Here is a 16,123-nt window from a genome sequence, read left to right as displayed (position 1 = left end):
AGAGGCTGGGAGACAAAGATAACACACCTGCAGACATGCTTCACCACTTGTGAGGCGGACCCCCCACCCTGCATGTAGGGAACCAGGGGCTTAAACTACTGTGCTACAGCCAGACCCCTGAAACAGTTTTTAATAAACAGAATTTTTTATGACCCGCAGAGTAGCGATGAAAAAAGCAGAGTATTTATTGACTATTGTTCCATAAAAATGGAATAAATGCAGCATTTGCTGGGAGTATATTGTCAGGCGGAAGAGGCCTCTTAGACTGTGAAATCTTTTTTTTCTTTAATATTTATTTATTCCCTTTTGTTGCCCTTGTTGTTTTTTATTATTGTAGCTATTACTGATGTCATTGTTGCTGGATAGGACAGAAAGAAACGGAGAGAGGAGGGGAAGACAGAGAAGGGGAGAGAAAGACAGACACCAGCAGACCTGCATCACCACTTGTGAAGCAACGCCCGCTGCAGGAGGGGAGCAGGGGCTAGAACCCGGATCCTTACACCGGTCCTTGCACATTACGCAACATGCACTTAGCCTGCTGCTCTACCACCGGATTCCCTAGACTATGAAATCTGTGGTGGTTATGGAGGGCTCAATGGCACAAGGACCTGGTAGGGGGGCGGTGAGTTGCACAGATATATAGGTATAAACCTCTAACTTTCTATTTTATAATTTTGTTAAGAAATGTTAAATCAGTATTAATAAAAAAAATTTATTTTATTTTACTTTATTTGGGGGGAAGAGGAAGAAACAGAAACACTCCAGCACATGTGATACTGGGAATCAAACTTGAGACTTCATGCTTGAAAGTCCAACACTTGGGCCAGTGGTAGCACAGCTGGTTGATTGTACCAATGCACAAGGACCCAGGTTCAAGCTCCTAGTCTCAACCTGCAAGGAGAAAGATTCCCGAGTGGTAAAGCAGTAATAGTACTGTAGTTGTCTCTTTGTCTTTCCACTCTTCCCCTTTCTCCTCTTGATTTTTGGCTGTCTCTATGCAATAAATAAAGTTTTGTGTTTTTTTTTAAGGAAGAGAATAACAATCCACTGTGCTACTACTTCCTAGACTACATAAAAATTTTTGAGAAACCATATATAAAAAAAGTTTTGTAAAGAGTAGGGGGAGAAGTCAAGATAACACAAAAGTAAATAAAGAAAAACATGATGAGTTCATTTGAGGAGGAAACTACAAGTTATCATGCAACAGTCTCGAGAAAATTCTCAAAACCATGACTTTTACCAAAAACACAAAACAAAAGCATTTTCTCTTACCACATCTTCTACTGGGTATGTAAAGTCAACATTATAATGAAAGACATTATTAAAAAGCCTGCTCTAACATGCTTATCAAGTACTGTTTTCACTACAACTACAATATGGCTGTGTTCTAACCACATGCAAATGTTAAAACGTAAGAGAATTATTTCACTAAAAACAGTAAGACCTGGGGCTGGGTAGTGGCACCTGAAGACAGCACACCATACTATGTACAAGGACCTGGGTTTAAACCCCATCCCAAGCCTTCATTGCACCCCCTACCCAGCTGCAAGAGGGTCTTTCTCAGTCCCTGTCTCCCCCTTACCTCTCAGTTTCTCTATCCAAAACTAATTTTTTTCATGCTTTTGGGTTTTTTTATTTGTGATTAATAGTACGTTATAAGACTGTAAGATTACATGGTATAGTTCCACACCATACCCAACATCAAAGTTCTGTATCCCTACTCTCCCACCTCCCAAAGATAATACTATTGTCTTGTTTTTTTTTTATATTTTTACTTATTTTTATTGATTAGAGACAGAGAAATTGAGAGAAGAGGGAAAGGCAGAGAGTAAAAGACAGAGCCTGCTTCACCACTTGTGAAACCTACCCCCTGCAGGTGGGGATCAGGGGATTGAACCTGGGTTCTTGTGCACTGTAATGTGTGTGCTTAACCAGATGTACCAACCCTGGACCCTCTGACAAGTCTCAGAAATGGTTTTCTTGCTTCTGTTTCTATTTTCATGTGTATCAGATCTCTAGATTCCACGTGAATGAAACCATCTTCAAACAATAATTTAATTCAATAATTTAAAAATACTAAGACTTGCTTAGATTTTATTTCAATATCACTTTTATCTATCATTTATATAATTTTATTGACTAAAATTTCATATATCATTAAATAAAAACTAAAAGGTTTTCTTTATGTGTAGAAGCCCAAAAAATTAGAATTAACAAGGGCCAGGTGGTGGCGCACCTGGTTGAGTACACACATTACAGTGCAAAAGGACCCAGATATAAGCTCCTGGTTCCCACCTGCAGGGAGAAAGCTTCACAAATGGTGAAGCAGGGCTACAGGTGTCTCTCTGTCTCCCTCCCTATCCGCCCCCTCTCAATTTCTGGCTGTCTCTATCGAATAAATAAAGATAATTAAAATTTTTTAATTTTTAAATTTTTTTATATATTTATTTTTCCTTTTGTTGCCCTTGTTTTATTATTGTAGTTATTATAGTTGTTGTTATTAATGTTGTCGTATTTAGATAGGATAGAGAGAAAATGGAGAGGGGGAAGACAACAAGGAGAGAAAGACACCTGGAGACCTGCTTCACCACTGCCTATGAATCGACACCCCTGCAGTTGGGGAGTTGGGGGGGAGGTCTTACACTGGTCCTCATGCTTCACACCATGTGTGCTTAACACACTGCGCTACCACCCAGCCACCAAATTTTTAAAATATAGATATATATAATTATCAAGAGTTTGTAAAGTCCTACAAACTAAATGAGAAAATCTTAAGAACGACTAGAAAACTTTTCCTGCCCATAATATTACTAAAAAATTTTCAATAATCAGGCAGATAGACTGTAGATAACGCACTTATTTCACTACAGAAATTTTTCACCTCTGTTTAAAAGAAAAAGCACTTTACAGAAAAAGCATTAATCTGTATTTAGTCAAAATGTAAAACGTAAGAGTATCAGAAGGTAAGCTACAAATGGGAAAAGATTTTTAAAGGTCTCTATCTGACAAAACGATCTGAATTCAGAATAAAGAATTCTAAGGAGACCACCTGGGATGGTAACAAGACAGGACTAGAACAAATTCAGGAACCCACCAAATCACCAGTGAGTACAAACATGTATAGCACATGGACAGAGAGGAACCTAGGGAGAGATTAAGTGGCTGGTAACAGTCCAGCAGTTTATCAGTTGAGACACCACCTCCAGTCTGTTTCACCAACAAGGGGATGGCTGAAGGGAGGAGAGGACTCCCCTGAGACTCACCAAATGCAACTGTGAATCTCCATTGCTACTGCCCTCAGAATCTGGAGTAGCAGCAGAGAGGCCCTATGCTGACACCACGGGACAGAGAACTAACCAGGAAACTCAGGAGAAGATCTATACCCCGGTGGCCTAGAGTGGGGCAGTGAGACTGTCTTTCCATAATCACTGGATTATCTCTGCCCCACCCTGCTTTATCTCTTGGTCAGGAGTGAGTGATTGGTCAGGAGTGAGTGATTAAGCTAAGAAGTCTACTTATAGTTTAAAAGCCCTCAGGCTCCCATAGCCTACAGAGAAGAAAAAGAACAAAAGAAGCTTTTAAGTCACTGAGCTCCAAATTAGCTCAGGGATTAAAATAATATTGACAACTGTCAATTTCCACAACTCTGAAGCCTTTAATTAACTTACTTAGACACAAGTCAATCCAGACAAGAGTGATCAGTAATTTGAAAAGTACTGAGAGAGGGACCTCATAACATACTATATTACATGATTAAACCAACAAGAAGAAATACTGGAGAAATGAACCAGGACAAGAGTCCAGCTAAGGCCCTCAAAGGGTGAAGTACAAACTAATGAGGTCAACATAAAAACACTAGTTAAGGAAATAATCACAGGAGTGAGTAAACAGGCTAAAACAATTGTCATCAGAAGTACAAAAACAACAAATGAGACTCTGGAAGAAACCACTAATTATCTAAAGGTTATTAGAGAGCTGAAAGCTGAAATAGCTGAGCTAAGAACACAACTAGCTGAACAAGCTAAAACAATATCAGAACAGGGTAAAAAGATAGATAAATTCCAGAAAACAGTAGAGGGGGAGAGAGAATAGAATAAATGAGGCTGAAGACAGAATTAGCAAGATCGAGAATGAATTAAAGACAACTAAAAAAGAAGTTAGAGATTTCAAGAGATTAAGAGATACTGAAAACAACAACAGAGACCTGTGGGATGACTCCAAAAGAAATGAAATACGCATTATTGGCTTAGAAGAGGAAGAAAGAGAGGGAGGGGAAGAAAGCAATTCTTCAGGACATAATAGCTGAAAACTTCTCTATTCTAGACAACATCAAAGACATAAAGGTTCAAGAAGCCCAGAGGGTCCCAAACAGAATTAACCCAGACTTAAAGACACCAAGACACATCATACTTAGAATGGAAAGGAATAAGGATAAAGAAAGGATCCTGAAGGCTGCAAGAGAAAAACAGAGTCACCAATGGAGGAAAGTACGTAAGATTAGCAGCAGACTTCTCCACACAAACACTACAGGCCAGAAGAGAATGGCAAGATATCTACCAAGTGCTCAATGAGAAAGACTTTCAACCAACACTACTGTATCCTGTTAGACTGTCATTCAGACTAGATGGAGGCATAAAAACCTTCTCAAACAAGCAACAGTTGACAGAATCAACTATCACCAAGCCTGCCCTGAAATTCTGAAAGGTCTTCTATAAACAGTCAGAGCACCATAAATAGGCCCTATATCAGAACACTCTAAAAATCTACAAAAATGGTGCTAAAATATAGTCAGTCTTTGATATCAATAAATGTAAATGGCCTGAATTCACATACTAAAAGGCACAGAGCAGGAAGATGGATAAGAAAACACAACCCAACAATATGCTGTTTACCGGAAACCCACCTAACTCAACAAGACAAATACAGACTTAAAGTTAAAGGATGGAAAACTATCATACAAGCCAATGGCCCGCAAAAAAAGGGCAGGAACAGCTATTCTCATATCTGACACAATAGACTTTAAAATAGATAAGATTAAAAAAGACAGGAGTGGACACAACTAAATGCTCAAAGGATCAGTCAATCAAGAGGATTTAACAATTATTAGCATCTATGCACCCAATGAGAAGCCATATAAAAACATCAAAAGTCTACTGAAAGAGCTACAGCAATATATTAACAGCAACACAATCATAGTAGGGGACTTCAACAGCCCACTCTCTCAACTTGACAGATCATCCAGGCAGAAAATCAATAAAGACATAAGGGAGCTAAATGAAGAGATAGATAAACTAGAACTATTGGACATTTTCAGAGTCATTCATCCCAAGAAACTGGAATACACATTTTACTCAAATCCACATGGGTCATTCTCAAGGATAGACCATATATATGTTAGGCCACAAAGACAGCATCAGAAAATCCAAGAGCATTGAAATCATCCCAAGCATCTTCTCAAACCACAGTGAAACTAAACTAACACTTAACAATCAACGAAAGATTAGTAACAGTCCCAAAATGTGGAAGCTTAACAGCACACTTCTTAACAACTTCTGGGTCAAAGAGGAAATAAAGGAAGAAATCAAAATGTTTCGAGAATTCAATGAAAATGAAGACGCAAGCATTTAAATATTTGGGACACAGCTAAGGCAGTACTAATAGGGAAGTTCATAGCCATACAAGCACACATTAGGAAACAAGAAAAATCACAAATAAACAGCCTAATTGCACATCTTAAAGACCTAGACAAAGAAGAACAAAGGAACTCTAAAATAGCCAGAAGGACAGAAATCACTAAAGTTAGGGCAGAAATCAATAACACTGCAAATAAGAAAACGATACAAAAGATCAACAAAAGTAAGTGCTGGTTCTTCGAAAGAGTGAACAAAATCAACAAACCTTTAGCCAGACTCACAAAACAAAAAAGGAGAAGACCCAAATAAATCGGATACTAAATGAAAGAAGAGATATCACAACAGACACCACAGAAATTCAACATACCATGCGAGGCTTCTATGAACAACTATATGCCACCAAGCTAAAGAACCTGGAAGAAATGGACGATTTCCTAGATACCTACCAACTTCCAAAACTAAGTCAAGAGGAAGTAGATAACATGAACAGGCCCATCACAGCTAATGAAATTGAAACAGTTATCAAAAATCTCCCCAAAAATAAAAGTCCTGGACCAGATGGTTTTACAAATGAATTCTACAAAACCTTCAAAGAAGAACTAATACCGCTACTTTTAAAAGTCTTCCAGAAGATTGAAGACACTGGAATACTCCCTTCTAGCTTCTATGAAGCTAACATCACTCTGATACCAAAAGCAGACAGGGACACAACCAAAAAAGAAAACTACAGACCAATATCTCTGATGAACATAGAGGCGAAAATATTGAACAAAATGGTGACTTCACCGTTTTCAGCTGATCTTGGATGGACCTTAAAAAACTCATGTTAAGTGAAATAAGTCAGAAACAGAAGGATGAGTATGGGATGATCTCACTCTCAGGCAGAAGTTGAAAAACAAGATCAGAAGAGCAAACACAAGTAGAACCTGAACTGGAAATGCTATATTGCACCAAAGTAAAAGACTTTGGAGTGAGTGGGGGGGAGAATGCAGGTACTTCAGAGGACCTAGTGGGGGTTGTATTGTTATATGGAAAACTGAGAAATGTTATGCACGTACAAACTACTGTATTTACTGTCGAATGTAAACATTAATTTCCCAATAAAGAAATTTAAAAAAAAAAAAAGAATTCTAAGAGTTGGAGAGGCTGGGTGATGGCGTAGCTGTCTGAGCGCACAGCACACATTATAGTATGCCAGGACCCAGGTTTGAGCTCCCAGTCCCCATCTGCTGAGGGAAAGCTTCAAGAGTGGTGAAACAGCGCTGCAGTTGTCTCTATCTTCCTCTTTCCTCTCCATTTCTGGCTGTCTATCCAATAAATAAAGATAATAAAAAATATATTTTTAAAAAATTCTAAGAGTTCAATAATAAGATAAGCACCAAATAAAATTGGCCAAAATATTTAGACACTTAACAAAAGACACTATGAATTGCTGAAAAACACATGAAAAGTTTGACATCAAATCACAATGAGATATTATTACAACCAACACTTCCACAAATGCTTGAACTGCATAGATACACTCATACTGGGAATTTCTGGTAAACAAATGGCTTAAACTTACAGCACTAACAAACACAGTACAGTACCGTAAATGCATTTCTCTTCCCTATGATTTTCTTTCTTTTTTTATGTATTATTTTGGTAGGACAGAGAGAGAAATTTAGAGGGTAGGGGAAGACAGAGACTCCTACAACACTGAGGCTTCCCCCCTGCAGGTGGGGGCTGGAGGCTTGAACCTGGGTCCTTGCACATGGAAGCCTGTGTATGTCACTGATTGGCCCTGATTTTCTTTTCTTGTTGTTTGTTTGTTGTTGTTTTAACTGAGCACTGTTCAGCCCTGGCTTATCCTAGGAATGGGACTGAAGATGGAACCTCAGAACCTCAGGCACAAAAGTGTTGCATAGCCATGACTCTGTCCTCACTCCTTATGATTTTCTTTCCTTTAATTTACTATATGCAGTATTTAACACATACAAAACATGTAATGGATTGTTCATGTTAAAGGTACAGGCTTCTGGGTGGGGGAGACAGCATAATGGTTATGCAAACAGATTCTCAAGTCTGAGGCTCCTAAACCTCAGGTTCAATCCCCCATACCACCATAAACCAGAGCTGAGCAGTGCTCTGGTGTTTCTGTGGGGGTGGGGTGTGTGTGTGTGTGTGTGTGTGTGTGTGTGTGTGTGTTTCTGCTTCTCTCTCAAAAATAAAAATCAATAAAAAATAAATAAATAAGACTCATTAAAAAAAAAAAGGTACAGGCTTCTATTCAATGGGCTATTAATAGTTCAAGCTTGGCTGGAGGAAATGAGATTATATACAGGTTTTTGGTTGCAATGGGTGGAAGGGAGGTTGTCCTTAAGCCTCATGCTGTCCCAGGGTCAACTGTCCTACACACCTATCACAGCGATTAAGATTAAAAGGACTGAAAATTCTAAATGGTGGAAAGGCTGTAGAGCAAATATAACTCTCATACTCTAATGGTGGAAATATATAATGCCACCAATTTGGGGAAAAGTTGTTGCCTCTTTAAAAAGTTTTGTGTAGGGTAGATAGCATAATGGTTATGCAAAGTGACTCTCGTGCCTGAGGCTCAAACGTCCCAGGTTCAATCCCCCACACCACCATAAACCAGAACTGAGCAGTGCTCTGGTAAAAAAAAAAAAAAAGAGAGAGTTTTACAGACACTTATCACAGGCAGATGAGAGATTTATCCATATGTCATCAACAGTACCATAACCCCTTAACTCAATTAAAGTAACAATAAAAGGTAAATCAACACACGCACCATATGATACACAAGAGACAACAAAAGCATTATGTCTACATAAGGAAATCTAAACAAATGTACCAATGTTCACAGCAGGTACAGAGCAGGTGTGTTAAAAATCGACAATAAAAAATGGAAACAACACATCACAAGGGATACACTAGTGAGAACCTTACAAGTGCAAGGATAAATCTCAAAATAATAATGCTAAGCAAAAGAAGCCAGAGACCTCTCCCTCAAAAAGAGTACAAAATATTCCCGTTCACTTTTAAAAATAAAAGCAAAACAAAAAGCAAATGCACAGCCTAAAGGTGACAACACAAGGAATAAAGCCTTGGACTCAGACTTGGGGACATGAGTTTCGAGCCTTGACATTTCATGTTTCAAAATGATGCTCTAGTTCTCCCTCTCTAATAATAATTTTTTTTTTTTTTGTACCAAGTGCAAACTCAATTGAAGTGACAAAAAAGCAGATCAATGGAAGGGACTACAGAGGAGCCGGAGAAAACTTGTGAGAGGGCAAGGTTTCCTGGATGTGTGTCGTCAGATTTTAACTGCAAGCTTTAAAGCTGACAGAAGGTCGGTCTCGGTGAGACAAACTCCACAATCAAAGTCATTACCGCCCCGCACCGCAACGTTAGACGCGGGCCACCATCCTGGGCTGCCCACCCCCTCCAGCTCCCCAGCCTCGGCCGTCCAATCCCTTCCCCTTCCCAAAACCTGCAAGGCTCGCGGACTTCGGGCTAGGCTTCAAGAAAGTCCTGCCCACTGCAGTCCTGGCTCCTCGGCCCGTGCCACACAAACCTGACACCCATTCCCCTCAGAGCAAAGTGACATGCACCGCTCCCCACAGCACTCATACACCGAGCTTCATCCCACCCAGCACATCTGGGTCCTGAACCCGACTAGCAGGCGACAGACCCCTGAGAACCGCCCCCTCCGTCGGCCCGCGCCGAGTCCGCCGCGCGCCGGGATTCGAACACACTCCTCCCGGGTTACCTGCCACCGGCTGGCCGCGCCGTGGACAGTTGAGCCACCGCGGCGGGATCTTGTTGTGAGCCATGTCTCAGCGCCACGCCGAGCCGCCTCTTCCACTAACGCTTGCCGCGCTTTCCCGCGGTCCGCTTCGCGCCCGACACCCGAAACACGCAAACCCGGACCGAGTCCCCCAACTCAGCTCCCAGCCGCTCCCGCTCCGGTAACGTCAGGAGAAACGCGCCACTTTCATTCCGGCTCAACTCCACCGCTCTCGGCGAGCCCACAATGCACAGCTACTTCCGCCCTCGGATGCCCCGCCCCCTTTTTTCCGAGGTCAGAGGGGAAGAAAGGGAAGAGCTGCGGAGAGGTGGGACAGAGACGATGGCGAAGGGGGGCGGGTCGGGGGCGGGTCCTCTTTGACCCCGCCCCTCCTCGTCTGGCTGGCCGCCCCACGAGATCCCAGCGCGCACTTCAAACAGCCTCGCGCAAGCGCAATGGCTCTCCTCCTGTACCAGTCCGAATTCCATGCTTTTTCTAAAAACTGTTACCCTTATCGTAGCGCCAAGTATAACGCCCCTTTTCGACCAAGCTCGGAGTTCAGCTTGCATCTGGGAATTGGGGAATTTCCCCCTCCAGAGTATCTAGGATCCACTTTCAGACAGAAACCATCTATGAGCCAAAGATTGTGGAGTATCGGGAGTGAGGAGTTTCATTTTGGGTAGTATTTCTAAAGCTCCTTAACATTTCTGAAATGAATCCCAAAAACAAGTTTTAGAGGTTTTGTTTGTCCATCCCTGGAACAAAGCCAGGCTCTCAAATGCTAATTAATGTGATTTACACAGACCCAGGACTTGCCCCACCATACACACCCCATGTAGCCCCAATACTTGGCTGGTTCTCCATTGTCTAGGCAAAGGAGCAGAGGCTCTGGAAGCATTTTATAAACCGCGTCCTGAAATAAGACTTTATTGTGTCCCCAGAGAAATTAGATTGTTCAATGCAAAGCCAGACAATTGGCAAAGTCATTATAGTGTAGTTTAAGCCCCTGCTTAAGTACTTGTTTGAACTGCAGGAGTATGAAGTATGTTGGTAGGGCGAGGGAGAGAGGAATGTTAAATATATTTGAAAATGGGAAACTTAGTCTCCGAATGCCTGGCCCTTCTCAGTAAGAAAGAATGTTTTGATGAATGATGATGAAAAAAGAACAAGTGTACCCATGTGTTAACAACCAAACTGTAATCCATTAACTACTGCCCCCACCCATAAAGGTGAAAGGAAGCAAATAAGGAAAAGACAAACTTGAATGCATTTCATATGTTCTATTACAAGTGGGAAAAAGTTGGAAAAAAAAAAAAAAAAAAGACTACGTAATACATGATTAAGTTATATTACAACCCAGAGAAGGAAAAATTATAGTAAAGGAAGAAATGGAGGGGGGGTCTGACAGTAGCACAGCGGGTTAAGCACACATGGCTCAAAGCTCCAGGACCACGTAAGGATCCTGGTTCCAGCCCCCAGCTCCCCACGTGCAGGGGTGTCTCTTCACAAGCCCTGAAGCAGGTCTGCAGGTGTCTATCTTTCTCTCTCCCTCTGTGTCTTCTCCTCCTCTCTCCATTTCTTTCTGTCCTATCCAACAACGATGACATCAATAACAACAATAATAACTACAACAATAAAAAGCAAGGGCCACAAAAGGGAAAATAAATATTTAAAACAAAATTTTATTTCTTTATTGGGAATTAATGTTTTACATTCAACAGTAAATACAATAGTTTGTAAATGCATAACATTCCCCAGTTTTCCATATAACAATACAACCCCCACTAGGTCCTCTATTATCCTTCATGGACGTATCTTCTCCCCACCCATCCACCACAGAGTCTTTTACTTTGGTATGATACCCAATTCCATTTCAGGTTCTACTTGTGTTTTCTTCTCTGATCTTGTTTTTCAACTTCTGCCAGAGAGTGAGATCATCCCATATTCATCCTTCTGTTTCTGAGTTATTTCACTTATCATGAATTTTTCAAGGTCCATCCAAGATCGGCTGAAAATGGTGAAGTCACCATTTTTTACAGCTGAATAGTATTCCATTGTGTATATAGACCAAAACTTGCTCAGCCACTCATCTGTTGTTGGACACCTGGGTTGCTTCCAGGTTTTGGCTATTACAAATTGTGCTGCCCAGAACATATGTGTACACAGATCTTCTTGGATGGATGTGTTGGGTTCCTTAGGAGGGGAATTGCAGGGTCATAGGGTAAGACCATTTCTAGCCCTCTGAGAGTTCTCCAGACTGTTCTCCACAGGGGTTGGACCAATTGACATTTCCACCAGCACTGTAGGAGCGTTCCTTGGACCCCACACCCTCTCCAGCATTTGCTGCTGTTACCTTTTCTGATGTATGACATTCTCACAGGAGTGAAGTGGTTATCTCATTGTTGTCTATATTTGCATTTCTTTGACAATCAGAGACTTGGAGCATTTTTTCATGTGTTTCTCAGCCTTTTGTATCTCTTCTGTGGTGAATATTCTGTCCAGTTCCTCCCCCCATTTTTGGATGGGGTTATTTGTTGTCTTGTTGTTGAGTCTGGCAAGCTCTTTATATATGTTGGTTATTAAACTCTTATCTGATGTATGGCATGTAAAGATCTTCTCCCATTCTGTGAGGGGTCTCTTGGTTTGGGTAGTGGTTTCTTTTGCTGTACAGAAGCTTTTTAATTTGATGTAGTCCCATAGGTTTATACTTGCCTTAGTCTTCTTTGTAATTGGATTCATTTCATTGAAGATGTCTTTAAAATTTATGCAGAAAAGAGTTCTGCCAATATTTTCCTCTAAGTATCTGATAGTTTATGGTCTAACATCCAAGTCCTTGATCCACTTGGAATTTACTTTTGTATTTGGTGAAATACAGTGATTCAGTTTCATTCTTCTGCATGCTTCAACCCATTGTTTCCAACACCATTTGTTGAAGAGACTCTGCTTTCCCCATTTAATAGCCTGGGCCCCTTTGTCAAAGATTAGATGTCCATAGGTGTGGGGGCTCACTTCTGGGCTCTCAATTCTATTCCACTAGTCAGTGTGTCTATTCATGTTCCAGTACCAAGCAGTTTTGATGACAATGGCCCTATAATACAATTTGAGATCTGAGAGTGTGATGTCTCCAGTTCTGTTCTTTTTTCTCAAGATTGTTTTGGCAGTTCTAGGTCTTTTCTGGCTCCAGATAAACATTGGTAGCATTTGTTCTATTCTCCTAAAATATGTGCTTGGGATCTTTATGGGGATAGGATTAAATTTGTAGATGGCTCTGGGTAATATATTCATTTTGATGATGTTAATTCTTCCAACCCATGAACATGGAATATCTTTCCACTTCTTTGTGTCTTTTTCAATTTCCTTGAGTAGTGACTCATAATTTTCAGTATACAAGTTTTTCACTTCTTTGGTTATGTTTATTCTTGTATATTTTATTGTTTTGTTGCTATAGTAAAAGGAATTGATTGCTGGATTGCAATTTCTTCTAACTTAGTGTTTGCATAGAGGAATGCCACTGACTTTTGAATGTTAATTTTGTAGCCTGATACCTTACTGTATTGCATGATAATTTCCAAAAGCTTCTTGCTGGATTCCTTAGGTTCTTCCTTGTATACTATCATGTCATCTGCAAATAGGGAGAGTTTGACTTCTTCTCTTCCAATCTGTATGCCTTTAATTTCTTGCTCCTGCCTGATTGCTATGGCAAGAACTTCCAACACTATGTTGAATAGTAATGGTGATAGTGGGCAGCCCTGTCTAGTACCTGATCTGAGGGGAAATGCTTTCAGTTTTTCACCATTGAGTATGATGTTGGCTGTAGGTTTGCTATATATAGACTCCACTATCTTCAGGAATTTTCCATCTATTCCCATTTTTTGTAGTGTTTTGATCATAAAGGAATGTTGGATATTGTCAAAGGCTTTCTCTGCATCTATTGATATGACCATGTGGTTTTTGGTCTTGCTTTTGTTGATGTGGTGGGTCACATTGATTGATTTACGTATATTAAACCAATCTTGCATGCCTGTCATAAACCCCACTTGGTCATGATGAACAATCTTTTTGATATACTGCTGTATCCGGTTGGCTAAAATTTTGTTCAATATTTTCGCATCTATGTTCATCAGAGATATTGGTCTGTAGTTTTCTTTTTTGGTTATGTCCCTGTCTGCTTTTGGTATCAGAGTGATGTTGGCTTCATAGAAGCTGGCAGGGAGTATTCCAGTGTCTTCAATCTCCTGGAAGACTTTTAAAAATAGAGGTATTAGTTCTTCTTTGAAGGCTTTGTAGAATTCATTTGTAAAACCATCTGGTCCAGGACTTATTTTTGGGGAGATTTTTGATAACTGTTTCAATTTCATTAGCTGTGATGGGCCTGTTCATGTTATCCACTTCCTCTTGACTTAGTTTTGGAAGTTGGTAGGTATCTAGGAAATCGTCCATTTCTTCCAGGTTCTTTAGCTTGGTGGCATAGAGGTTCATAGAAGCCTCGCATGGTATGTTGAATTTATGCGGTGTCTGTTGTGATAACTCCTTTTTCATTTAGTATCCGATTTATTTGGGTCTTCTCCCTTTTTTGTTTTGTGAGTCTGGCTAAAGGTTTGTCGATTTTGTTTAGTCTTTCAAAGAACCAACATTTACTTTCGTTGATATTTTGTATGGTTTTCCTATTCTCAATGTTATTTATTTCTACCCTAACTTTAGTAATTTCTGTCCTTCTGGTTGCTTTAGAGTTCCTTTGTTGTTCTTCTTCTAGGTCTTTAAGATGTGCAATCAGGCTGTTTATTTGTGATTTTTCTTGTTTCCTAATGTGTGCTTGTATAGCTATGAACTTCCCTCTTAGGACTGCCTTAGCTGTGTCCCAAATATTTTGATAACTTGTGTCTTCATTTTCATTGAATTCTCAAAGCATTTTGATTTCTTCCTTTATTTCCTGTTTGACCCAGAAGTTGTTAAGAAGTATACTGTTGAGCTTCCACATTTTGGGACTGTTACTAATCTTTTGTTGATTGATAAGTGTTAGTTTAATTCCACTGTGGTCTGAGAAGATGCTTGGGATGATTTCAATGCTCTTGAATTTTCTGATGCTGTCTTTGTGGCCTAACATATGGTCTATCCTTGAGAATGACCCATGTGGATTTGAGTAAAATGTATATTCCAGTTTCTTGGGATGAATGACTCTGAAAATGTCCAATAGTTCTTGTTTATCTATCTCTTCATTTAGCTCCCTTATGTCTTTATTGATTTTCTGCCTGGATGATCTGTCAAGCTGAGAAAGTGGGGTGTTGAAATCCCCTACTGCCCCGGCAGGGGCTAGCAACCCAATGAGACCTGAAATGATAGGGACAAGAGACGCGAAGAACGAGAGCAAGTCAAGTTTCTGATCAAGCTCTAAATTTTATTGTGAACACAGGCATTATAAGGCTTAATATAAGGCTTAGATATAAAACTCTTAATAGATTTTGTTCCTTAGAACTCTAATATGGCAACTTAAAAGGCTAAAATAAAACCTCATAGTTTAAATATTCAAAATATTAATTTTGTTAAATCAGGATTTGCCAAAACAAATCTTTTATCAGACCAAAAACACAATGTATTACCTTAATTTATCAAGAATAAACCTCTGGCAGTGTCTTAAAACAAACCAGATAATTTTTAAGAGCAGAAAGATATAAAGAGGAAAACCATTGCAAGAGCCTCTGGCATGTAAATAATTAACATAACTATTGTGTTATCTTTTACTAACCCAAGCCAGTTTTGCCTGTTTAGTTGAGAAAGTATTTTAAAAGCTTTTTTTTTTTTTTTTTGAAATCACTTAAACAATTTTAAGTAAAATGTTAAACTTTGTTTGTTAGGATCTTTGTTTATCACAAAGCTATCACACCCTTAGGGCAGCTATGAACAAGGGTGGGTACACAACTTAATTGATCTTTCACTTTGATTTAGACAGGTAACTTAAAAAGCTAACATAAACCTTATAGCTGAAATGTTAAAATAAATTTTTACTGTTAACATTTTTTTTAGATGACCATTTTACACTAAATAATTTTGTTGAATCACATCTGTTGAATAAAAATTTATCAGGCCAGGAATAGCACGTTTAACCCTTTATTTCCTGGCAAGGCCACTGCTCTACACTGACTGGGTTATTAGAAAGTCAGTTCAAGGATGGAATTAAATTAACAAACAGTGGCAGTTGATATTGAGGTGCTGGTAATATCTACAATTTTCACAAGAGTGAGAGAGACTACAGAGGCATTTTACCATGCCTAGATATCTCAGAAAATCTTTTTAACTAATGAATTGATGCTGATATTAGCTATCAGAAGGACGAAACTGTCCTATATTTTACTCTGGTAAAGGTGTGCCAACTCTATGAGTCTGGATCTTTAAAACCACATTTAGCTTAACTAAATCTTATTTAAAACTTAAAACAAACTTTAGTTACTTAGGGGTTAACACACATTAATGAAAACAAGGTTAGCACAGACTTAAAACATACATTCTTGGTGAAAGGAAAATTTTCCCTTTGAAAAACCGCTTTGGTTTTTGGATTCCTAACTCACAGCCTATCTATCTAGGAGGGGCATTTGTGGCTAAGGTACATTTTACAGTTTTAAAGAAATAAATAATTAAATTTCTATCAAAAGTGTGTACTGGTTTTCTGGTTAATAGCTTTTAAGTTAAAGAGAACATCTTGTTTGAT

General features: G+C 39.5%; 1 protein-coding gene and 1 long non-coding RNA gene across 3 annotated transcripts in view; one reads left to right on the top strand and one right to left on the bottom strand.

Annotated features, from left to right (window-relative positions):
• The window catches only part of RNGTT (RNA guanylyltransferase and 5'-phosphatase), a 301,664-nt gene extending 292,001 nt beyond the window's left edge, over positions 1-9,663 (bottom strand). Inside the window, exon 1 of one of the 2 annotated variants that reach the window (XM_060205495.1) lies at positions 9,403-9,663. In XM_060205495.1, the coding sequence (XP_060061478.1) occupies positions 9,403-9,466 (64 nt within the window). In that variant the 5' untranslated portion in view covers positions 9,467-9,663. The remainder of the gene's footprint in view (positions 1-9,402) is intronic. The other variant, XM_007533539.3, reaches the window with a different exon arrangement.
• LOC132542718 (uncharacterized) overlaps positions 9,660-16,123 on the top strand; it is a 28,478-nt gene continuing 22,014 nt past the window's right edge. Inside the window, exon 1 of the long non-coding RNA XR_009553691.1 lies at positions 9,660-9,714. This is a non-coding gene — a long non-coding RNA (uncharacterized LOC132542718). The remainder of the gene's footprint in view (positions 9,715-16,123) is intronic.

The sequence above is a fragment of the Erinaceus europaeus genome, chromosome 13 (genome assembly GCF_950295315.1).
Source record: "Erinaceus europaeus chromosome 13, mEriEur2.1, whole genome shotgun sequence".
Lineage (NCBI taxonomy): Eukaryota > Metazoa > Chordata > Mammalia > Eulipotyphla > Erinaceidae > Erinaceus > Erinaceus europaeus.
Note: the sequence above shows the minus strand (reverse complement) of the source record. Positions and strands in the feature narration are given on the sequence as shown.